Genomic DNA, 25,778 nt, shown 5'->3' with positions numbered 1-25,778 from the left:
GGCTTGCATCACCATTACAGTTTGTCGCTCGACAAAGTAGATGTGGGGAAACTATTTCTGTTGGATCATTACCGTTAGTTAATGGGCACGAAACCACACAGAATTCATATGTTAGCGAATTGTGGAATAACTAAGTGCTCCCCATTGTGTGACACTTTATAACACGTTGCATATTCATAGCTACGTGTTCACAGGTCCTTACATTAATATTGCTGTTAACGATGTTGTCAATCAAATTTTTAAATTATTTTCTCTTTATAAAATTTTAAATCACTTACAATATCTAAAATAATATTAAAAAATAACACTAATTAAGTTATATCGTACAATGTTGCTACAATCTGCGCTTCTTGTTACAGTTGCAGAACGCGAGCATATTATTAAACTTGAAATACGATATTAGTTCATTGTACGTTACGCGCGTGTTAACATTACGCAGACATACATCCCACGCTTTTTCGCGAGTTTGCTTGACGCATAGCAAGAAACATAGTACGCTCTCGCGCAGGTGCGAGTGTCTGCTCATTCGATTCCCGAAGGCAGAGGTGCCGTCGGTGATGAATAAACGATCGTAATTCTTCATTCAATCGTCCGCGCCCTATGCTCAATAGTGTACGTACATTTTTATTTTACGTAAAACAGTAGCAGAGGTCCGTTCTACAACGGAACAAACGTGTTACCGTATTCTAAGAGTCACCGCCGCACTTATAAACGGCTCGTACCACTGTATGAGAAACAAAGGTCGTCGACTGCGGATAATATCTACCACGGTAGTAATAGAAAATAGCGCTCCACTAGCGAGATACGGCATATATCTTCCGCTAATTAGCATTCATCTAGCCGCGGCTGATATGGCGAGCCGTGCGTAACACGAATACGTTAATTCCGCCATCCCGCTATCCCGCTAGCTTTGCGCCTTTGCTGTTTCGCCGAACCGTAGTATTCCGCGATCGCACAATGTAAACGGAGCGCCGGCGTCATTCCGACGCATCGAGCCCCGTACCACGTGCGCGTAGCAGCCTCCGTGCGTAACAGGAACAGACGTGTTCGTCGTGATAACCTGCCTCCAGGACGTGTGGAATTACTCGATAAGCTCACGTTCCACCAGGCCGGAGCCAATTCTAGGTTGCACGGAAGAAAACATCCCTACGCTGTCAGCGTTTCCCGAGAGTCGAGAGTAAACAACATGACTAATGGTAATGCTGATGTCCTGGTGCGACTCGAGGATTAAACCATGCCGATAAATGTTTCTACAAGAGCACGCCGGTTCTCTTAACTTTCGCATATTAATTACACGTCAAGCGGCTTATTATTAGTATTACTATTATTAATTTACAGATATTTTAATGTTATTATTAATATTGAACCTATAATGTCGGATTTTAACGTAAAAATTGTATCGTGTGCATAATTTCATCTCTCTATCGTTATTTCTTATTACTTTTTATCTCCACTTTATTGATGCAAAATTTAATCTTCAAATAATAATGCAATATAATGCATATAATACGGGCAATATATAATGCAAAATTATTAATCTCAACTCTCTATTAAACTTACTTTATATTATATAAATGATACATGTCAGATTCATATGTATCTCTCTTTCTGTCAATTATTATCTTTTACCATATCTCAGATCTTAATTTAATGAAAATATCAAAGTTTTCTGATGTGAGAAAGTTATCGTTTCAACTACCACTCGAACGAAAAAAGATATAGAATCGTGCAATTTTATAGTTTTCCCGGATCTATATCAATTTCGATATTGATTTCGATCGACAAAAGATCACTACCATTATATTTTAAATTGTAATTATTTTTCTCTCTGCAATGTATTATTTGTGGGTATTTATTACAATCGTATGTTCCTGTACATTAACCGTTATTTCTGTTTTACCTCAATAATTTGCCTCGACGTTACCTCGTTCGAATTATCGACTAAAACTAACGTAAAATGTCTTGAGCATTTACGACTCGGTTTTTAAGGGTGGGTAAAAGAGGGTAAGTAAAGTATCCTGTAATTCTTTATCTTCGTTAAGACGGCGAACAGTCGATGTTTATAACAGTCTTCCCAGGTATGTATAAAAACACAAAATTGCATAATATATATTATAAAATAATTCAGATATTTTATAAACTTCCGATGAAGGTATCGAGGTACACTTTTCACTTAAGGTTATAGGAATTTCATAAGAATTTTCATAAGCAATAATACACGCACAAAGTAATAACATATATTTATAATATTAAACATAAACATTCATTTAAAAATGCAGGTTAATTACATTATTGCAGAAAATGTTTAGCATAATCTTTTTATTAAGTCGCAAACATGTCGGAATGCGGATTTTGTAATAAATTGAATCGGCGAACATGTTGGTATCATAATTAATCAAAGAGTGTGCTTTGTAATGTTCAGTATACACGGTATTCAATACCCCCTGTTCGTTGAATCTGCTATCTTCGTTAAATTCCGCAGCACGTACTGCAAAGCGACGTGTTTATTATATTCGCAGAATAACCCATCTGCCTTCGGATTATCTGTACGTCGTAGAAAGAGCTCATAATATTTGAGTGAATGTCTGATCTGACATTTCCATAATATTTCTATTTGGATCGTGATGCTACTGTAGAGCGAATTTTAAGAGCTTAAACAACAGCGAACGACTTTCGGCAATTTCAACTCATTATAATCGCAGCCTAATTGATCAATTTTCAATTCAATTTTTTATTGCGTCGCAGAAGTATAGGAGTGGTTTAGACTTAATTATGCAAGCAAGGAAAAAAGCTGTACGAAAATATGACTGGAAAGAATAGCTACCAATAAGGCAAGAGAAATAGGCCGTGTTTCTCTCGCCATAGTTAAGAAATATGATTGTGTGATTGCGTCTGGCGCAATAACATCCCTTAGACAACTCGTGCATGGCATAGAGTTGGACTAGTCACTTGTTATGCATGATATATTGCGGCATGCTTTCTACGTGTCTTCGTTATATCCCTGTTCATATCTTCTCATCGTGCGATAGCGCGCTCTATTATGCGAATATCACGAAGAATAACACAGTTCTTATTTCCTATGTAGCTGGCGTATAAACGTTACAAAGAAATACTTATATACTTAGTTAAATACGTAAATCTGTAATGAAGATAATAGCTACGCCATCAAGTAGCGCACAACTTAAGAAATACGGCACTCAAATTATTGCCCACTCATTTGAATGGTTAACAAGTAGAAATAGCTCGGCACGCGTAGTCGCGTTTAACTCGGATAACTTCTACTGAAATGTATATTGCGGTCAAATGACATTAATTATGCCGCGTGAGTAAATCAAGACAAACAAGCCCATTCTACAATTTGCGTGCAGAGTGGTCGTTATACATACATTTGACGATGTTTCACAGAATTTATATATCGATATAACGAGGAGACTATTAATAATGCACAAATATTTTAATTTCACATTGTTCTCGTGATTAGCGCGGATAAAATATAAAGTGCATTGATTGTATGACGCCGAATACAACCTAATTAGATTAAGTATAACAAATACTCTATTCTCCCGCAATAAATATGTTATTCGTGTCAATATATGTTGCTATTTAACAAATAGTTAATTCAACATTTGGAAGCTAAATAGGCTCACATATGTTTTTAAATATATACATATATAGAATATATATATATTTATAGATACTGACACACGGTGTTAAAATAAAATTAAATGAAGCACGTCGCGCGAAATACGTGACGGTTCGTTGTAATTACTGTGGTGATTCTGTGCTGTTCGTATTTTTCCTTTAATATTTTAAGTTTGTTTACTCTGACTTCAGCAAAGAATGCATGAACCACCACCGCCGGCTTGAAATATTCTGATTAAATGTCGGCTGAATATTCCTCTTCCAGTGTAAACAATAAACATTTTCACAAAATGAAAATTATATTCTATAACTACTGCTTCTTTGTGCATTCCTCTTTTATATCTTCTTTCAACCACAATAATAACCAGAAAATATATCTTTCCGAGACTTATAATTTATACATAGAGGAATACAAACTTTATTTTTCACAATAATAATAAAATTACTCTTGTATATCATAGATTGTGCAAAATAGGCTTAACTTACGCTATCGCGAATTTCATTTTTCGTATCATTTATATGTTACGCTAGATCGACGAATTTTCTTATTCTGCGAAAGGATATTTACATCGTACATATGTCGATAAAATATAAATAAATCTTACGCGTTTCTACTCATATTCAATAACAACCTGTCATGGCGGAACTCGCGACACAACTTTGCATACGTATATAACAAAAGTTGGAAACTTATAAGACGTCAGAAAGTTTCTAAGATAATACAACAAGACGCAAACGCGCTCTGGCAGCGTCGGCAGCACTACAACTTTCCCAATTTGCTATCTATGACTACAACTGCAGATTCTAACTCAATACACGCTCCTTAATATTCATCAAATTGGCCAAGCGTATAACATCTTTAAGACGTTGTCCAACTTAGCCCAGATCAACTAGATAATACTTGTGCTAACTTTTCCAACTAGACACATTAGACGTACGTGACATTGTTAAGTTGGAAGAGATGTCGTGGTATTTTGCAAGAAATAGTATAAATTACATAATCCAACTTATGTAGCAGCGCTGCGCTATTCTGAAAAATTTCAATATCACATTTCAATATTCCATCTCTCAGAGTAAATTATACTTATTTATAATTATAAATTTATGCATGTCTAATCATTAATTGCTAGTATAATGGCTTAAAAGATTCGTCTAAATATAAAATTAGTTTGGCTTTGTCTATTTAACCACACGAAGTAAATTCCTTTGTCGAAATTTGTGCAAAATATATTCTCTACTATATATATTTCTCTACTATATAGGTTTCATCGTGACATAATGCAATGGATATCTGATTACAATGCGGATGGTGTTATTGAAATCTGCACTAGAATCAATATACGACTAGTGAGAATTCCGATATCGATACGGATACTGATGTACTGTAAATTATACGGATGTCCCGAGTAACGTTGCCCATTTGCTCTCGGCTATGCTGATAAATTATATGTCATCTATTTCAGTATCGAAATATCAATGTTTTTTGGATTACCAGGATTTTTAGATTAATTATTTAAAAGCAAAGGGTATGTTTGGTTAATATTCTCTCATAAAATTTATTATCTCAATTCTCTGAATTATTGTTTAAAATATTCGTTCTGTTATAGACGTATATCAATAAATTAATTTTTAAATTAATTTATTTATAACAATTTTGCTCTAGTTTAAAACAATTGTTTTTAGCTAAAATTGACTCTTTTCAACTTTTCGCCGATTCGCATTGTATATAGCGAATGCGTCTTGTCAGTGGATAGTTTTTAATTACGTGAGTACGAAAAGCATTACGCTTATACGTTATTTCAGCGGTTCTTCATGAAGGCATAAAGTATCCTGGATATATCATGAAGTTTTCATAACTCACGCCACTTACCGTGAATATATGCTCAGCCTGGCCGCATCGCCGGCATTACCCCTCGCGTTGCGCGACATTTTATTCTACATTTATGATCACTATAAGCTAAGATCGTTATTCCCGCAGCCGTATTTTTCACCATTATCGGCTAATAGACTCATAAATCGGCGTACGACATAAATGAAAAATTGCAGTGGCCATGCATCGTTATAGCGCAATGAGCGACCGAATTGGATTTAAGGCATCAGATTTTACAATAACGCCAGAGGAATCGTTTTTCAATGACTCTATCACATCCTTCGTTTCACCTTAATCGTTAATTGATGCAATTTATATACATAAATCAAACGACGGCGATCATTACAAATGTAAATGTATATGTTGGAGAGACTTGAGTATTCCAGCCGCATAACCAAGCGAGTGAAATAAATTATGAGTCGCGTATTGGGTACTGAAATAGCGTTACATCGATGACTTCGACAACCGCGAACCAGATAATTACTATTTATCGTTTGCATCTAAGTTTAGCAATAATTAGATACGCCGTCATCCTATAAAATGCGATATTGCTATAACATTATTAAACATTTGCCGGTAGAATCAATAATTAATAATTAACATAACATAATTAACGTTGCATCATATTACGCCTTTACGTATTAAACATAATAAGAACTTATAAATTATAAATCGACGAACAATTATATTTATTTTTTAATAGTTTAACAACAAATCGCGTATGTTGTACTTCATTATTTTTTTCCGAAATATATATCGATTGCATAAAAGTAAAAAAAGAGCCAATATCGAGTCGTTGATAAATTACAAAAACATTTGTAAATGCGCATTGCCTTCGTTTTTCTATAGCTCTAATTACAGCATCAATGATACATCGACGTACACTTATCTTTTGTTACGGTAGCCTTAATCTGCCTTAAGTGCACTCCTACGTTCGGCGATTCAGTTCGAATTAAGACGCAAGGACCGTCGCGGAAGTCTGTTTGTCGCTGCGACAGTGAAATACAGCGGCCCTCGTTAGCGAAATTTCGGTATTATCAACTCATTAACATATCGTCCCCGGGCCGAGATAGAGAGATATAAGAACGTTAATCTCCGTTAAGTGCACTCAAGTCCGTCGATTCGTTCGGAATAACAGCGCGCAGCAGATATCCCCTTCCGGTCTCCCTGGTGCTTTGTCTTTCGGCCACCCGCTGGAGGATACCGCAAACGTTGCCCGCCTGCAATGTGGCTCGCGAGCCTGCACATAACGGCCCGCGCTTTGACAAGTTTACGACATTTAACGGGATGCAAATGCGGAGCGCAGGCAACGTCCGCACGCAGGTCCAGTCGGACAATAAAGAGTAGAATACACGAGATGTCGGGGAATAAAAGGTGAGGGAGATGGAATAAGAGGACGAGAGGAAAGAGGAGAGAGAGAGAGAGAGAGAGGAGAAAATTACATGGTGTGCAGGAGGGGTAGCGCAGTATACTCTAATTCTCGTATAACGGGCGAAGAGAGGCGCATCAGCGCCAGGGATTGGCCAAACGCCAACTGTTAGACAGTAGAAACGGTTGTTTTAGCTGCAAACTATATCACTGGTAACTTGCCGTGGCCGCGACGCGTATATGCGCGCGATGCGCGTGGAGAACACGCGAGAGCGAGCGTAAGTACGGCCACCAGTTGCCTCCTCTCTCTTCCCGGCTTATAATAATAGATTACGCGTTATATCTAACTTTATCACTACAGCGGAATGTAGTGCAGGCTGTGTTGGAAAAATAATCGAAAAATTGCTCGGAGCATTATTTTGGAAAAAAAATACCTTCACGATTGTTTATGTTATTTTGTCAAAAATGTAAAACGAAAATCTTTAAATCGTTTATTTTGAAAATTACTCTGCTATTGCATCGAATAATGGTATAAGATCGATGTTTTAATTTTAGCAAAATCTAATCAAATATGTTACTTGTCAAATGATAAGTATAACTGCATTGTGCAAAACGTTACGTATAGATTGTAACTATTATTGTTAGCTACTCCAATATAAAAGCTCACTTTAAAAGGGCCAAAATCTATGGTCGAGACGTCGTGAGGATTTTTAATAAAAAAAATTAGCCTGCAGTTGAGTCGTTTAAACCATTCTCTTGTTAATTATTATTTACTGGCGAATAAAAAAGGTCACTGATATAAAAACTTTAATTTAATTTAGGTCCATGTTATTTATACTACAGCCGCTAATTGTTTTATAGATCTAGAAGGCAAGAATGCAGAGTGTGCCGTTCGATCATAGCGCGCGAAAAAGACCAGAGTGCTCGAAAATATTTACGGAGCCGTGTTTCCATAAGCGACCGGTAGCGATGGCTTTTGGGTAACTGCTGCTCCGTCTCTTACCATTCGGTATATTTACGCCAGTACTAGACTTTGCAGACGAGTGTTTTCGTCTCGCTGGCTATATCGTTGGCAGCTCGCTGCGTATATACGCGGCGAACCTACACGTACGTAAGTACTTACGACCACCAGTTGCCGCCTCTTTCCCTGGCGTTACATCCATCGAAGTATAAAGCGTCGTTCAGCAGCGTGGACGGGATGGTTTATTGATCATTGCGGCGGAAGCAAGAATTACTTTCGTTCGCGCCCTTACGTCGTAAATATAAAGGAAACATCTCAGCCCTGACAATTGCGTTAAAATATGGTTTACTGTGTTAATAAAAATAAAACTGCTTATGAATGAATATTTATTTTAAAAAAGAACAAGTAACGCATCTATAAATATGTAGAATATATAATTTTTTTACATCATATTTGAGGATGCAATTATGCAGTAAGGAACCAAGCGCAATTTTCGTGATTTTTAGTTCTGTATTGCAAAATGATCATAAGGTCTATAGTATGTTATACACAAATGATTCACCTGTTGTCTATAATGTGCTGCCCCCTGGAGACACAAGAAAAAACGCATACCTATAACATAAAAGCACATAAACATATATAAAACACGCACATAACGCATATAACACGTGGAATTGATATTTCATGAGGATTATATTTGTTCAGTCATTAAGTATATTCGAGATAACGTTAAGTATATTTGAGATAAATTTTGTTTCCAATGTTTCGCGAAATTTGCTCTAGCGGAAAAGTAAGGTTTTGAAGTTGGTTCCGCATTGCAGAACTGCATTCATTTAATGTTATACAATTAGTGTTGTCATATCTTCTCCTTGTATGTAATTTCTGCGGAATTTTTATATCTGTAAGTATAATATCAAATACAATTGTGTTATTGTTACATCAGTTAAATAGCGCAATTTTGCACCACAAAGTATTGACAACGCTATTTGAATAAGTATCGATCATGACCATTCGCTCGTTATTGAATACAATAGCTGCGTGCAGTGATCCGTGAAACCTCCATATTAGCATATGCATTAGGATGAAACGCAATATAATGATAATATCAATATGTTTTAGATAAATGTAATTGGTATAATTAGAAGTGGGATCTATACACATATGTATACGTATATACATACTTGAAAATCTCTACTTCATATAAAGTTCGTTGAGATTTCGATGCAATTATGAGATTGCAAAACGAAGCTTGTTACACACTTGAAATGATCCATCTTCCCCTCTAATGAGGGGCAGGACGTAAATTTCAATGGATAACTAGCAAATACATGCGCGTATCAGAGATCCTATTTAACGCTTCCGTCATTTCCCAGTTAGTTGATATTGATACAGTAAGCCGATTTTGCGATACATAGTAACGTATCTGTGTGTTGCGATGATCGATTGCAGCTCTCATAAAACATGACACAATAATTCATTCCTACATCGAAACAACGCCACTATTCCTACATTCGAAGTTGCACGTGTAACGAGCGACCGGCGCCCGCAGGACGCATTACAATTTTGCTGGCTCGGTCAGTTCCGAGAAAGACGAACATTCCGGTTTTATTTCCGTCGTAGCCCCTAACGAGATATTGATACAGCAACGAGACCACCCATAACTTTCCACCCCAGAACCGCGTATATGGACTCTTCCGCAGTCACTCGTCGTTACGCGGAGGATGGGCCTCGGTAAATCCACGTTAGTATGTGCGGAGGGTTGTGAGCGTACCCCGAGTAACCACCCTTCTTGTTCTCGAGCACCGTCTATAACATCGTTCCTGAGTTCCAAGACGTTGCTGGACGACTTGAAAATTTATTACCAGGATAGGAGAGGAAAAAAGCTGCGGAGAACCCGACTTCCTGGCGATATACTTGCCTCCGCGTCTGACCCTTAATTCCCTCGGGACGGACAGAAGTAGCGACTTTAAATTGCGTACACCGCTTAACCGGTAGATTTTCCGAAGCTTGGGATAAAATGTTTCCTGATACCCCTTTAGCCCCGGCCACGATATCTGCGTACCGCACCCGAAATGTTCGAAGAAGCTCTTTCGTATTTTGTTTTACGACAGTAATTAAGAGCGTATCATATAAGTATCAAATATAAAGATATAAATGTTAAAAGTTTCCTATGCGTGGCAAGACACTTGTATCGTTTTTACTCATTCGAATAGGCACGGTTATGGCTGAGTTTATTCATGGATATACACACATTTATTCGCGTATAGAGAACGAATAAAATCGTCCATAAAATCTCGTCGTTACATTGAGAATTCAACGCGTAGAATATATACCGGAAGGTTGTCTTTATATGCGGTGCACGCAACGAAGGTCTGAGCCCTCATAAAGCCGACTTGTATAAAACGTTACTTAAATGTACCGTGAACAGATCATCCATCCTGAAAGCGATCCGCGATCTGCGTTAGTAGATACTCTCATCTTTACCATGCTAATCCAAGCTAGGAAGGATTCGCGAAACGTGTACAACAAAAATCTCGATTTCGCAAAAACAATCGTCGATACACGCGTGTAATATTTCAGTACGTACATAACAACATTACATAACGAAATATTGTCATATGTACCGTTCATTTGTGTTACTCGCTAGAAAAAACGTTTCTTTATTCGTACAGTCAGTTCGATATTTTTTATATCTCGCGGAAACCAACTGTCAGTTGCACTAAAAATAAACTGACCGCACCAAAATTCACTGTGATGTACGCGACTCGCAAATCATACCGGCAATTATTCACGTCTCCACGAACTGGAACGTATGAAAAATATGATGCCTTTCGTATATTGTATGGTATTAATTTCGAGATGGACGCATATTAGTAAACGCGTTCGCACGAATCGCGAACGTGAAATTTAATAAATTCTTTTCAACGAGGCACATTCAGGTTTTTAAATAAATTTAACTTTCCAAATTTAATTCAAGACCTTAATAAATCTTACAAATCTTAATAAAAACAATTAATATATATAACATAATAAATTAACAATTTGAAAATTATATATATGGGATATTTTCTCTTTTACAAATTATCCACTCTTTAAAAAGCCATGTAAGAGGTTTTGTTGTTGACACTTTTCCGCTATGCCGATTGGTTCTCTCACTGCACTTACTTCGTGAGCATCTGTATCGCATATTTTGACAGTTTTATGTATCAAGGGGTTAATAGTGTAATGTAACAGTAATAGTATAATATTAAAGCTAAATACTGCGCGCGTCTGTATAATAATAAAAATGCAAAAAAAAATTAGATGGTAACGTCACACGGTGTTCCCAAGCGGTCACCCATCCAAGTACTGACCGTGCTCAACGTTGCTTGACTTCAGTGATCGGACGAGAACTGGTACTTTACAACGTGATGTAAACGTTACCTTAATATGTGAGCTATCCGTAATCAGTTTTATATTATATGATTCTATTCCAAAATTCCACTTCTTTTTATATAGCAATAAATGTTAATAAGAATTGTTAACTGATTAATCAATGCGTATGATCAGAAAGCCATTCAATACTTATTTTTTTCCATTATCCACTCTTAAAGAAGGCATGTAAGAGATTGACGCGAGAATCGTGTTTAAACAACTCATAAGGCAGGTTATTATTTTTGATTGATTTTATTCAAGTTATTATCTCGCATGACGTCAAGTAAATGTAAAGATTAAATTTGATACATGTTATTAAAAATATATGTATAATAGTCGAAAGTGACATAGAAATCTTATAACCTGAGTGTTGTTTTTTTACAAATTGTTTTATTAATCCACTTTTTAAAAAGCCGTGTGTAAGAGTTTTTATTGTAAAAGAGATAATTGTAAAACAAAAGTTGAAATAATTGATATGTAAACAATTTATATCAAACAAAAACGAAAAATGCATGATATTGGATATTTTTTAAAAAACATGATTGCGGATATTTCCAATAACTTTTTGTTGTCAATACAATTAACTAGAAATAAAGTGCTGTCCTCATAAGGCAAAAAGCTACACAACAGGCGCAAACAACAAAATCGATTATGTATTACCAGCAGCATTCTGCTATGACTTTATCTATGTTCTAACAGAAATTATCTCAAAACAGTACGAAAATTATCTTACCATTTACAGATTAAAACGAATGTATCTTTCTCCATTCAGGATAATGTGGCCGGTATCATATCGAAAGAGAGACTCCGAGAGGAACCTGAACACACAAGCTTGATCATCCACCGGCAACGTTACTACCGACTGCGTTCGCTCGTACGAATCAGCCGTGAAAGGACGGGGTCTCCTTTCATCCGAAGAGATGCCGCCGTTGCCGGCGATGTACGCTTGTTTCATGTATGTAATGATATTTCTATAATTAAAAATATACGTTTAATAAAACTCCCCCTTTTTTTGCATTGCCGCCACATTGCCTTCAATCCGCCACTTAACGATTCCACGATGCTTCGTGTGGAGCATGAATGCGAAGTCGAGACCGAGCATGAAGATATACTTTTTCTTCCCGATCGCAATTTCTTCCGAAAAGCGTTTGACGCGTTTCGCTCTTCGCTGATGGTATCCGGAAAAAATCCAGGTGCCCGCAAGTATTTACGCAGTCGCGCTTCCGTAATCTCGGAAAAGCGACGGCATTTGCGCAACTACAAACATATTCTTCACCCATTCAGTGCCTTTAGGTATATTTCCTTGACAAATTTCTACAATCTTCCTATATATGTAAAATGTATTAGTATTAGTACCAAATACATCATCAAATCAAATACATTATACTAAATCAGATCTTTTATAGCACAGATTTTTCTGGGAAATCCTAATGATTTTAACGATAACATGCTTACTGTTGGCCATTCCGTATCAAGCTACCTTCGAAATAAACAGGCATTCAGGTTATTGGACGGCTTGCAAAAATATCCTACTTTGTCTTTGTTGCGTGGACATAATCGTTAATTTTATGACAGGGTGAATATAGTTTAATCAAGAAATATTCGCATTTTCGCAGAACGCAACGCAAGAACGCAATTTCTGAGCGTTGTGTTCTAACGTTCTTATTACAAAATTTATTAAAATCAACATTTCTTTATCTGTTGTTGAGCAGATATTTTGACAAGCTGCATCACGCCGTCGTGATGGAACCGAAAAAAATAATGAAGAGGTACATAAGATACGGCACTTTTCTGCCAGATTTGTTGGGCTCTTTACCAACCGACATCGCGTTTGTTAATACATGGCAGAAGAACACAGTCACACGCGAGTTAGTGTCTTTGATGTGCGGATTCCGCGTGTTCTCTCTCAATTCCTACGTAACAAAGATTGCCCACGCGTACGATGTTCCAGTGGCCCTCTATGAAGTTTGCATTATGATATTTTGGCTAATGATAGCGTTTCAGTGGCAGTCTTGCCTGTATTGGCTGGTGCCAATAGCGACAACTTCCATGCATCTACCAAAGCGACCAAGCGACGACTCGTGGATACACGAGTTCAACCTTTGGGAAGAATCTAAGGCTCTACAGTATCTGAACAGTCTCTTACGCGCCGTTTCCACCTTTCTGTCTTCGGGCTTCCTGCACAGAAGACCGAGAAACGAAGCGGACCTCACGCTGGTGATCCTCTTACAGATCTTAGGAAGTCTAACTATCTGGATCCTGATAGCTCGTGTGAACCAGCTCTACAAGAGCGCCAACAGTTCTAGAATAAAGTATCAAGACATCATGGCACAGCTCAAGCAATATATGAAGCATCGGCAACTACCGTATTCGACTCGCCACCGTATCGTAGCTTACTATGAGTTTTGCTTTCAATATCGATACTTCTACGAAGCCGAGATCCTCAGCACTTTGTCCCCACATATGCGCCAGGAGATCGGCATGCACGTCTGCCGCAAACTCGTGGAAAACGTTACGTTTTTTAGCAATCTGCCCCTCTCGTTACTGACGCGCATCGTCGCTCTGCTAAAGTCCGAGATATTTTTAACAAACGACATGATTGTACGGGCCAATCAACCAGGTGATTGCATGTACTTCATCGCTACCGGTACGGTGGCTATTTATACGGGTTCCGGTAAGGAAGTGTGTCACTTGGAGGATGGCGCGCACTTTGGGGAGATCGCGCTAGTGATGCCGGACGAGCGGCGAGTGGCCAGCGTCGTCGCCGTTGAGATTTGCGAGTTGTATCGTCTGGATCGCGCGGATTTCGCCAGAACGATTCATCCCTACCCCATGCTATGGGAGCAAATCAAGAAAATAGCTGTCGAGAGACACGAGAGAACGACCATACTGGATATGCATTAAATATTGCAAAAGTATTTTATTTAAAAAATATCGTCGTTATTACGGCGTATTTATTGGAAAACGGTAAAAAAATCTTATTTGTTTGCAACTTGGTTATGATATTAAAAGTAATATTGATATTGATATCGTTTTAACCAATTAAAAATAATATTTATATAGCGATACGTTATATGGAGAGCAAGTTAAAAATTGCTCTATATCTACGATCATTAGAATTATACAAACCGCGACCGAATGCTGAAAGTAACATTGAGATTATCAAGTAAACTAGAAATTTTAAAGATCTGATTATCTACTGTTGCAACGTAGCATTAGCATTATGGAAATCATACTTTGGAATAATGCGTGTCTTTGCAATCAATTGCGTGTTTCGTAGTTTTTTAAAAGATATAATGTATTCTCTAAATTTATTGTGGCATACTAATATCAGGTTGTATAAAGGTTATTAAAGAATTGCCGTTGAACGGTTACGATTGTAGGAATTGTTAATGATCGTTGACGATAATAGCGGAAAATTGTTAAGGAACCGATAAATTTCAAGACTCCGATAACTGTTTCTCGTAACCCAACATTAGGGCAGATTTATTACCCTGGACGCGCGGATCAAGAAGATCCGCGATCGTGCGCCGCGAAAGACTACAATTTTCAATGTACTGTAGATCATCGGTAATATCATGTAGCAAGAAGAATGTGTGATCACTTCTTAAGATGAATTCGTGATAATTACAGTTTAGCGCCGCGCATCAACCGGAACTCGGACTCGTTTTGCGAACATCAAAAATCTGCAAGTCGATTCGAAATGCATCGCGCGTATCAAATGTATCGCGAGCTTCGAATCGGCAAGTGGAGCACTTAATATAATGGAACGAGAAACGGAAGGACGTCTCTTCGCTTTGTAACCGTGCATCGACGCAACTAGCTCGCGCTATTAATACTTATCGGACGCTGGGATCATTATCTTTAGCGCTGGTTGTAAGATCCGTAGTTGATTGTAGTCGGTGTCCCGGGATATTGCATTAAGAATACGCGTGTAACGAGAGAAGGCCTGATTTACTTGACGATGCGTGCTTATCTGAAAGATTCGCGTATCGAGTTAGTCCGACCGGTTCTACCTGAATATCTGCGCGATGCAACGATACGTTATCCGTTATTAATGAATGCAGTTTTCACGATAATTGTTTTTTGTCGTTACGGAACGAACTTGTTCTTTCATCGAGGCGAGGAATGTCTAAGCAGGAAAACTTCGATGGCACGCGTAAATAATCGGTATGCATATACGTTGGTGAAAAAAAAAGTACCTATCCTCTCGGAACTTATTATTAGATCTAGCTGCACGGTAGCGTGGTAACAAGTTCGTGCCACGATGATATATCTCGCTTGATGATATAACTCTCTGATGTTAAATGCGACAAATATGTATCCCGATTATCCTACGCAAAAAGCAGAATAAACTACCGTAAAAGAGAAAAGGAAGCTTTGGCTGCCGCACCACCGTCGCACGTAGTGAGGACAAAGCAAAGCGTGCAAATCGCAGAGACACATACAAAGTAGTGTAATAAATACGCATTAATTACTTAAAGAGAGAAAGAGAGAAAGTTACCACGTATATGCCACATCAGCGATAGCTTAATGCACAAATTTAACGACAAGCTATGTTACTGTTGCAATAAATATGATCGGTGATTTGCGAAAAGAAATTTTATATACATATAATAATTGATCGAACAGTCAAGTCGGCAAATCTATCATATTAATGACACCTTTCCGACAGAGGGGATTGCTCCTAGATAAAAGCAATTAATATATACTCCACCACTGGTGGTCATGGGTGGTCGGCCGCGCAGAAACTCACGCCTCGCTTGGCCTCACCGTGGAAACGGCGCGACGCTATCCGATGACGGTGGTCTCGCTGGCGAGAGCCGCCCATTCGACGAGAAACAATGGTTCGCGCGCATCGACGCATGGGCAGAGAGAACGCCGATGACAATGAAACGTTTAGGAGGGCTGGCCATTGTAATAGGCCGACGATGCGCCTGCTTGGTAGCTCTCGATGGCGTACACGCACTGGCGTATCCCTACTGCCGCGCGCGCACCAGCTTCGCGGGCAGAAAGGGGAACGCTAAGCGTTAAGATAGTACGAACGAGAGATAGAGAGAAGGAGGGAGAAAGAGCTCGCTATTGTTATCAGCACGACCACGGATTCGGTTGGCGAGAGCGAGACGAAACGTTCCTGTGGCGAACGAGTGAAACGCGCGACGATGAAACGAGAGGAAAAGCTGGACAGACGAAGAGGGTGAGAGCGCGAGAGTAGACGAAGGAGAGAGATAGAGAGACAGAGAGGAGAGAATCGTTGTGGCTATGGTTATGTGGCCACACCCCGCGGAGCCAGCCAACGGGCTCTCCGCCGACCGACGACCCACCTGACCCCACAATGGGCAGATCCACGTAGCTACGCTCGGTGGCTGCGCATTGTTCCCCCTCTGTGCGAGTTAAGCGGCGTGCATGCCGCTAAAACGAAGCGGAAATGTGTGCGGAATGGGTGAGGTGCTGGGAGGGTAAAACGAGAGAGACGTATGCGCGATGATATACCCGAAATGAGCTTCCCCGATTGAACGTATCGTTTACGGCACGTGATACGATGACAACGCCGAAGACGCTGAGAACGCGATGCGTAGCAGGCAGCTTGAGGTCATTAACATGTTTAACGGTGCATAAGTGATACGGAATCGCGATATGTCCTTTAGAATGTACATCGAGCATGTCGCAGATAATTTGACTCGGCTACTTCCATGACCGTGTTCCTTCTCTAATCGCTTTCCTGTCTCGCGTACACATTAGAGGATGAGAGAAAACACGCAGGAACATAGAGACATTGAGCTCGTTGCTCCTGGATACTCTGGCGGAACGTACACTTGGTACTTGAGAGCGTAGTGGCGAATGTGAAAGTCCATAAAATGAAGATTACTCCAAGTTAAAGGGACATTAATGATCCAAGGAGTTCTGTAAATCTTCTTACTACGCACATTCTTGTTAATGACTCATGACGTATATACACCTCGAGAGATTAAAGCGAAAATCGTAGATATATATTCTATTGCAGTCACGTCAGACAAACAGTAAATCCCAAGGGTCAACATTGAATAGCATATACATTCGAGAAATCGCGGAACACTCCCCGAGTGGTATGCCTCCACGGAATTAAAGCATGGAAACGATTCAAACTCGTCGCGCCGATGCGACAGCGAGATTGAGTCTCGTAACGTCTTCGCGCAGATATCCAGATAGACAGATACGCGCGGAGCGTATACACCTACATCAACAAAACCCGGCGAAGGCGACCCTGGCTGCCTTCTCCTCTGCGATGGGTCGATACTCTGCAAGCCGCCACCTTCCCCCGCGCTACCCTCACCCCGCGTCTCGTGCCTCCTCTGTCTTTTGCCCCTACCGCCGCTGTTTCCGTTCAACCCCTTCCATCCTTCCTCTCACATACCCATCTTCACCCACCATCGTACCGTTTCTCTCATCCCTTGTACTTCCTACCCCTACGTCGTCCTCCGTTACCACTTCCTCCTCCTTCTCCTCCGGCCGTCTCTGCCTTCCCGCCGCTGCCACCGCCGCCTCTTTTACCCTCGGTGGCCTCGTCCATAGGTGTACCAGTTGATTGATCGTTTATCGATACGCAGAGGGCCCACCCCGGCGAGTTGCGGGTACGTCCTACACCCGGTCCTCTGCTGCCCTCCCGTCCCGCGCCCCGGCCATTCCCACTTTCAAGTATACGCATTACACATTTATAAGGGCGTTAAACACGAGCCGCATCGATGGCATAGAACGCTGTACAAGGATATATATGCGTATTTCCCTCATTTTCTCCGTGTTTTTCCCTCCGCGCCTCTCTTGATACTCTGCCCTCCGTTCTCTACTCTTCCCTACCTCCATTCCTGCCTCTCTCTCTCTCTCTCTTTCTCGCTCTCTCCTTCCCCTTTTCCTCCCTCTCTCTCTCCCTCTATCTCTCTCTCTCTCTCTCTCTTTCCTCTCCTCCCCCCTGTAAAGCCAACCGGCCGCCTGGCCAACGAAGCCCCCCTACATCGGTTTTGTGTAGGAAGAGCCATGCTCGATTGGTGTCGGTGTGTTTGTAAGCGCGCCGGGCAACGTCAATGTTTCGAGTCGAGCGTCCGCCCCCATTATTTTACCCCCGGCCTTGGAACCGCCATCCCATCGACTAGCTCTCTATACAACACGGCGCGCCATCTCCTCCCTCCCCCTATTCCTCCCTCTCAGTTCCTCCCCCGCTCGTTCGCGCGCAGAGATCCCGATACACACAGCCGATACTTATTGATATGGGCTTCCGTTTACCGTTGACTACATACGTGACTTAACCGCCGGCCCCATGCACTTCCGAAACTACTACATCAATTTTTAACTGCGCAGTCGGATTTATTGGAGCTTATATTCCGCCCCGTGCACGCCCGAGCAACTGCGCTTGTGCTACTCCGCGAGTTCCTACTATTCTTGTATCTTGTTTCGGTACCTTCAGCCCGTTACTTCATGAAATTCTGTGAGTCAAGCGGAATACATGTACCGAGAAGCACTAAATGTTTCTACATTCTACACGTTTTCTGTTTCTACGAAAAAAAAGTATTTACAAATTATTGTACAGACAGTAATTATAGAACTGCGACGCAAATGTTTGTCATGTTCGCGGTGATCTTTTATCGGTCAAAAAAAGAGCTAATAACGTCGTTCGTTAACGAATTAAAGCAAGGTTGCAGGTAGGGGATTCTCCCAACCCCCATCGAGTGTTAGCTTCCAGTCGTGACGTGGCACGACGCGGTGTTGACTGTCCGTCACACATCCCCGAGCCCGAATGACGACGTTTATAAGCTAGTGTCAACAACGGTGGGTAATGATGTGCGGCCCCCATGTTCAGCAACCAAGAGCTTCCCGGCGGGCGGTCGGGCACCCGCAACGTATCATCCCGTCACGCTACATTGAACGTCATTGTCCGAACTAAAGTCGCCGTTTATCGCTCAACGGGTGACGGTACGCGGACAGAGAAACTGAATACGCCTAGCCCGTACGTCGTCCGTTCCCTTGCGGTGCAAAAAATCGCTACTCAAAAAAGCGACATATCGACTTTTGCGCGTCCATGATCGAGGATCATTCGTAGCTTCCACCAATTTTTGATGCGAATCATATATAATATATAATGATACCTGCATTTTGTACATACACAGATATACAAAACGATTATTTCTATAACATTGTTATGTAAAAGATTGCCTTCTGTGTGTGATAATACAATTTCACAGCCCCGATATCATTATATTTGTTTATTTCAGTTAATATACATCTAACTTATACAGACATAAAATTTTTCAGAATATTCCGTGAGATAGAAAGCGTTCCATGACGACAAAGACATGCGTTTTCATCCCCAACACGCGATGATTTACATAATTCGTCATTGGCTTCGCCTTTGCAATCACCCCTTGACTAACGAGACTACCCCAGCAGGGGGGATGTTTCTGCAAATTCACTTTCGTTCAACGTTATATACTGACGCACGATTATCTTTGCACGGTTAAAGCATTCAGTGCAACTGGTAGATAAAACGGAAAATACGACCATAGCATGAATTGCGAAACTCATTTAACTAGAAAGAAGAGAAAGTGCGAGGATTATTAATCAGTGTCAAAGCGTGCTTTAGCGATAATTGCGTAGCTAACAATAATTATCGCCACCATAATATGTACAACTATTGTATATCGGCAAGATATAAATTATCCATATCAGACAATCGCATTAACTTGACGATATTTGTTATTAGCAATAAATTCCACGATTGGATATGTGCATATTTTAGAAAAGGCACAATGAACTTGCTAAAATGAGTGTTTAATCAGCGACGCTTCGTTCGAGAGGAAAGAGGCAAAAATAAACGGAAGAGAGAGAACATAAGTCGGCTCGTGATCGTAATGTGTGGGCAAAGTGTTTGTCTGCGATAAATAACGACAATATATGAGCGCGTGTATCGCAAAGAATCGTATATACATCAGACATCATTAATGCCTTCCATTTCCGGGTTAGACATTTACGAATAGAACGCATCTTGCGACTGGATATTCGTATATCATGGCTCTTGTGTTTGACAGTGGTATCTTTCAATGTCGATGAATGTGTGTGTATGTACATATGTTTGTATGAAAAATTAAATATAAGATTAAAAAACAGATAATAGGTATATCATACAACAATACCTGAATTGCTTAAATTGTAAAAGTATAAAAATATAACAATAAAAAGTGTAAAAATACAATAATGAAAAGAACATTATTTGTGATATACATATAGATTACTTTCCATATTTCTTACGTCAAGCAAATAGGAAATTAAGCTATTAGATACTGTCGCAATGCGTGCATTTAACGCGGAATGTAAAATAAGCGCAAACGTATAAATAAAATTATCCGATCGACAACAAGGTATGTTTTCTGCGATGCAGAAAAAGCGTATCGCGAGCCGAGAGCCTCGCTATACCCGATCTTGATTACTTTCATCTCACGTAGATCGTTTCGTTGCAAACGTGACAGCAATTACCCGCGGCGCTAGATTTCGCTGCGTTCTCAATAAGCGTCCAAGTCTGGACCAACAAGCACTACGAATGCCGAGGACAGCCGGAATATACTCGCCGAGCACTCGCGAAATTCATAAACTTCTACCACACGCGTGTCTCCCTTTCTTCGACGATTAGAAGTCGCGTATTCCGCCGCGCATAATGAAAGGCCTCCATTATGGAGACGGATTTTCACGACTCTTTACTAACTATGACTTGCACATGAGTGCTGCCGAAACAAATAATTCGCCGTTCATTATAAATGGACAAAGTTTCAGTGGAATTTCCTTTAACTCATTATCGACTTCTTCGAAACGGTTTCACTAAACTAGCATACTCGTTACATTTTGACAAGGTTCTTGCAAAAAACACTTAAAGATATGATTACCTCGCTTGTTTCGTAATAAATACAAACCTGTTCGTCGCCGTGCGATTAAATATAACTTTTATAACGCAGATGTTAATAGTAACGCAATAAGCGATGATTAAGTAAAATATATAAAACAAGAAAAGTTTATTTATCAATTATTTATTATTAAAAACATTAAAATATCAAAATTAAATTTGCAAATTTAATTGAAATTTTTATACAAATTATCTGCTATTGCTGCTTATTTTTTTATTTTTAATTTAATTTATATATAATTAGGTAGTTGAATATATATGTGATTAATATGCATTAGATAATTTTTAATTCATACTTGATTATATACAAGAAATAACAGAAGATAAAAAGTTAAATAGGCGTCGTGATTGTATTTCAAAGAAATATACTACTTAAAAACAACATTTCGCATGTTACAACAGTTAATTACTTTTTGATTTCTCCATCGTCACATGTGCGTGCACTTTCTTTCGAGGCTGTTGTACGATGTCCAGCGTATTTCACATAATTTCTTTCGGAGCATTCCTTCGGAGCATGCTCTCTTATATCACATAGCTTTATTCGGAGAGCATGCAGCAGCACCGTTTATCATCCACCATGGGCCCTACTGTGTTGATAACGATACTCGAGGTGAAAAGAAGAATCAATTGCGAAACGATGGTCATTCCGAGGCACCTCATCGTGTCCCCGCACGAAATCCAACATTTCTCCATAAACGAATTTGCGGTTAAGTTATGAGGCATTTATTATCGCAATAATGACCAGGCTTAATTACTTGGCCACTGTAAACACGTCCTCCGCGATATAACCGGAAAAATGGATGTTGTTAATAATGAATACGAAACGATTACCATGAACTGTGTTCGCATGTAAAACGCAAAGGTCGTAATTTAAAAAAAAATATCGACCGTTCTTTTCGTGCGACAACCTGTTCGGTTGTTGCTCGAAGCGATGGACAGGTCGGCTACAATATTGTACAAAGTTCAACTAAACGAACCTGTTTCCGCAGAACCGTGGAATTAACCGTTACGAAAGATCGTGCCGTATGATAATGAATTTTCTCTTAAGCTTAGAAAATATCGTACGCGCGAGGTATCTTCGTACTTCGTACATGTAACAAAATTACTACCGGTCCCGTACTATATGCCTCGCGCGGATAAAGAAGCTCTCGATAAGCCCAAAGATACGTCGATTATTTAATCGACGCGCACGACAAGTTTCGCACAAATAATTGCGCGTAATATCGACTCATGCATACCGGCTTTGGCTAGGATCCTCGCGGACAATTTTCCCCAGGAATATTCGAATCGACTGTTACGCAACATGCTCGATCACTTACAATACACGCAACGCGTATTTCCCCCTGCAAGTCTCTACTAAATAACATCCATTACTCAGGAATTTATTCGTAGACTCACAACAGAGCGCCGACATTACGAAGCGATAGACAAGCGTCCTCTTCCATAGACGTTTCCGCGAGGGGGTACGTACCTTGTTCCAGCTAGGATATTTTCGTCTAATCCTCGATATGGCTATATGTACAGGGAGATAAGAGCATCCGCACACAAACTTCCGTATTCATGATTATTCAGTCGCGGAGTCCATGCAACTTTCGAGATATGCGTATCCGCAAAAAGATCTAAAAAGATTATTTGGCATATCGCTTACGAGAAATACACGATGATTCTGACATATTAGAATAGGAATGAATAAAAAGGAATAAATCAATCGTTGTGCGATGCTGTAAAGTCGATCAATGACGTCAACTATTAAATTTTGCAACATGCGTGAATTCCTTCTTTCGACTCACCTATTTTTCTCAGAACGCAGATACAACACGCACATACGCACATATCCACGCCCCACGTCTGTCGCTGGGGCCATTTTGCAATATCGCGAGCTTTACGAGCAGATTTCCAACAAGCCTCCACGGCGACCCCCGCTGACGACGATAGTGTTAAAGCGGTAGCGTGACTGCACGCCGCTTTCCCCTCCGTTTCCCGCCGCGACGAAAAAGCGTCGGATCGAGAGGATCGAGAGGGCCGAGGCGCCGTGGCGATCCACGCCGTGGCCGTGGCGGACCACCCGATGTGCCGGGCATCTGAATTAATTATTTGTTTTAATATAAAATCCGCGGGGTGTGATTTAGTTCGCCGCTACGGGGGCAAGTAGTTGGGGGCCCGAGCGCATAAACAAGTCACAGCGGTCGGGACCCTATCTCTTTGCTCCTCATGGATGCGTTCCGCGCCGGCGAGAGAGGTATTCGGACGCACATGTATGCTGTATGCACCGCGCGTAGTAGACGAGAGAGAGAGCCGAGCTAACGAGTCGCCGCCGTCGCAGTCACGTCGACTCCGCTGCTGCAGCACGAGGAAAATCGCGCGCGCTCGCCGGGATCGGCGGCCGCGACGCCGATTATCGATGGCGCGATTTAATCAAGCATGTCGATTGCTCCTCGGCATTTATGGCGAATTTCACTCTCTTCGTGTCCACTGAATCATATTTTTTGTCGAGATGAGATTGGTTTATGCAGTACGCGCGTCTGATACGAGATACGTCGAGTATCTTAACTGCAATCGGCTGACCGTCGCCTATATCGCCGGTGAATTGGTTTCATTCGGAAAACGCTCGTTTTTTCCCCCCGATATATCGCTTTGATTAGTTATGCGAGTCTAAAATACCGTGATCCTGATACTAATGTCATCATACGTTCGCTATATCTTGAGTTATTTTTTGATATCGTGTTTTAGAAATCTGCGAATTACTTTGACGGGTTGAAAAATTCTGTTTAGAAAAACGTATGTGCCATCTTGCACATTTCCTGATATTTAAACCGTAAAGATATGCGAGTAAATTTTCAAGATTTTAATCTACATGCAAATATGAAGTATTTTATATATTTATGTAGTATCTAATATTTATATACCACATAAATACATCAAATGCAAGCTAAACTAATGTATAACTAATTACTAAAAGGTAAAATAACTCGTTATGATGATAAACTTGATTGTTAAATCGTATACATACAATCCAAGTTGAGGATTTATTTCTCTTATATTACATTTTATAGCATCTTATCACAGCTATGGCTACTATACATGGTTATTAATTATGCCATTAATAATGCAACGAGATAAAACTTATAATTACAAATGCCAAATGAATTAGTATAACAATTTTTCCATCTATCGCTATTAATTGCATCTAATTATCTCTTTCACGCAATATCTTCCGAACACTTATTATATACATGTATATGAATTAATTATTTCTAGTGTTCGGCACAGCTGACATTGCAAATAGGGAAAATAGAAAATAGAGGAAGGGCATATATAATACTATGCCACTGTTCCGTGAAGCAAACAGGAAAGGGAGGAGCAGAAATTCGAGTCGACTTGGAAGTCTCGTTAATGGATGGAAGGTCGCGTGTAGAAGAGAGTAGCGCGTTCGGAGCTATTGCCCGGCATCGGCGGTCGGCGAGCCACTAATCACCACTAATGTTAATATTATGCAGCAACCACAATGCTCTACGTGGAACCTCGATAAACCATGAGCGGATCTCCGGAAGATGCATGCAGCCGTCTCATGCGATTCTCTTGTCGAAGTGCCACGCCACTACCTCCCGATCGTTTTTTCCATTGGTCTTTGCACGCAGGTATACTGACTACTCATTTTCTTGTTTTCTCAGAGTCGTGTAAAAATTTCGGTGTAGCCAAAACTGTGATTGATATTTCTCTCTTTCTCTCTCTTGCGATCCTTGATTGTATTATTTAGAAAAGCAAGACATTTTTTTTTCAAATGGATATCGTATTTGAATATTCTATGTTGCTCGATTGAACCTAATAACATAATATAAATTGATTGGTAAAACAGCTTAATGCATATACATTTTCAGTAATGTAACGCTAATTATATATTCCGCTCGTAACCTATCCGGACGATTACGAACAGTAGGCGAGAGTTCATAGATCACCTTGCGGATTCTGTAATCTATAGGAAACTCTTAACGTCGTTCACGCGGCCCATCCACGAAATGGAAATGGAGGTCCCGGAAAATAGGCAACACGATGGGTGAGATTGCCATTTATTTTGACGTCCCCGGTAATCGCCGACGCGCAGGTAAATGTTAATGGATGGGCACTGACAGCAAATTGAATACGTGCATCGATCCGCGGCGATACCAGGTGCGTTTTGTTCGATACGGTACTCTATCAAACCCGCTGACCTATCAACTTGCCACGTATCACGAGGAATGACAAGGGGACAAGTCTAGTGGAACTGCTACAGGCTGCCGCGGGTGGTCAATTAGAAATGAATATTCAGCATTTCGCGTCCATTGACAACGATTCCCTCGGCGATGAGTTATCGGAGCCGGTCACGCGAATACTTGTAAAAGCTATAATAGTACGAGTCTCGTGCACGCGCGCGCAGCTAACTACATACGATAATGATAATTACAGTGTTCCGCTGATTAATTATCCGCGCGCGGATATTTTTACGCGCGATTTAAGGAATCGACGACCCGTATTCCAATTATCTTCATTCATATTAACATTATAATTAAATTACATACTCGGCACGCAAAGGAGAATAAGGCGTCTGATTTATTTTATTGCTC

General features: G+C 40.2%; 1 protein-coding gene and 1 pseudogene across 1 annotated transcript; one reads left to right on the top strand and one right to left on the bottom strand.

Moving 5' to 3' along the window:
• Window positions 1-11,145: 11,145 nt before the first annotated feature.
• On the bottom strand, window positions 11,146-11,265 carry LOC139770933 (5S ribosomal RNA; annotated as a pseudogene).
• Window positions 11,266-13,244: 1,979 nt separating this feature from the next.
• LOC139770884 (potassium/sodium hyperpolarization-activated cyclic nucleotide-gated channel 2) lies at window positions 13,245-14,159 on the top strand. Its single transcript, XM_071703137.1, has one exon. The coding sequence runs from the start codon at window positions 13,245-13,247 to the stop codon at window positions 14,157-14,159; it is 915 nt and encodes a 304-aa protein (XP_071559238.1).
• The last annotated feature ends 11,619 nt before the right edge of the window (window positions 14,160-25,778 follow it).

The sequence above is a fragment of the Temnothorax nylanderi genome, unplaced genomic scaffold (genome assembly GCF_030848795.1).
Source record: "Temnothorax nylanderi isolate EJ_2023f unplaced genomic scaffold, tnyl_v1.0 TNYL_tig0034_pilon, whole genome shotgun sequence".
NCBI lineage: Eukaryota > Metazoa > Arthropoda > Insecta > Hymenoptera > Formicidae > Temnothorax > Temnothorax nylanderi.
The sequence above is the reverse complement of the archived record's forward strand: the minus strand, read 5'-3'. Positions and strand labels throughout refer to the sequence as shown.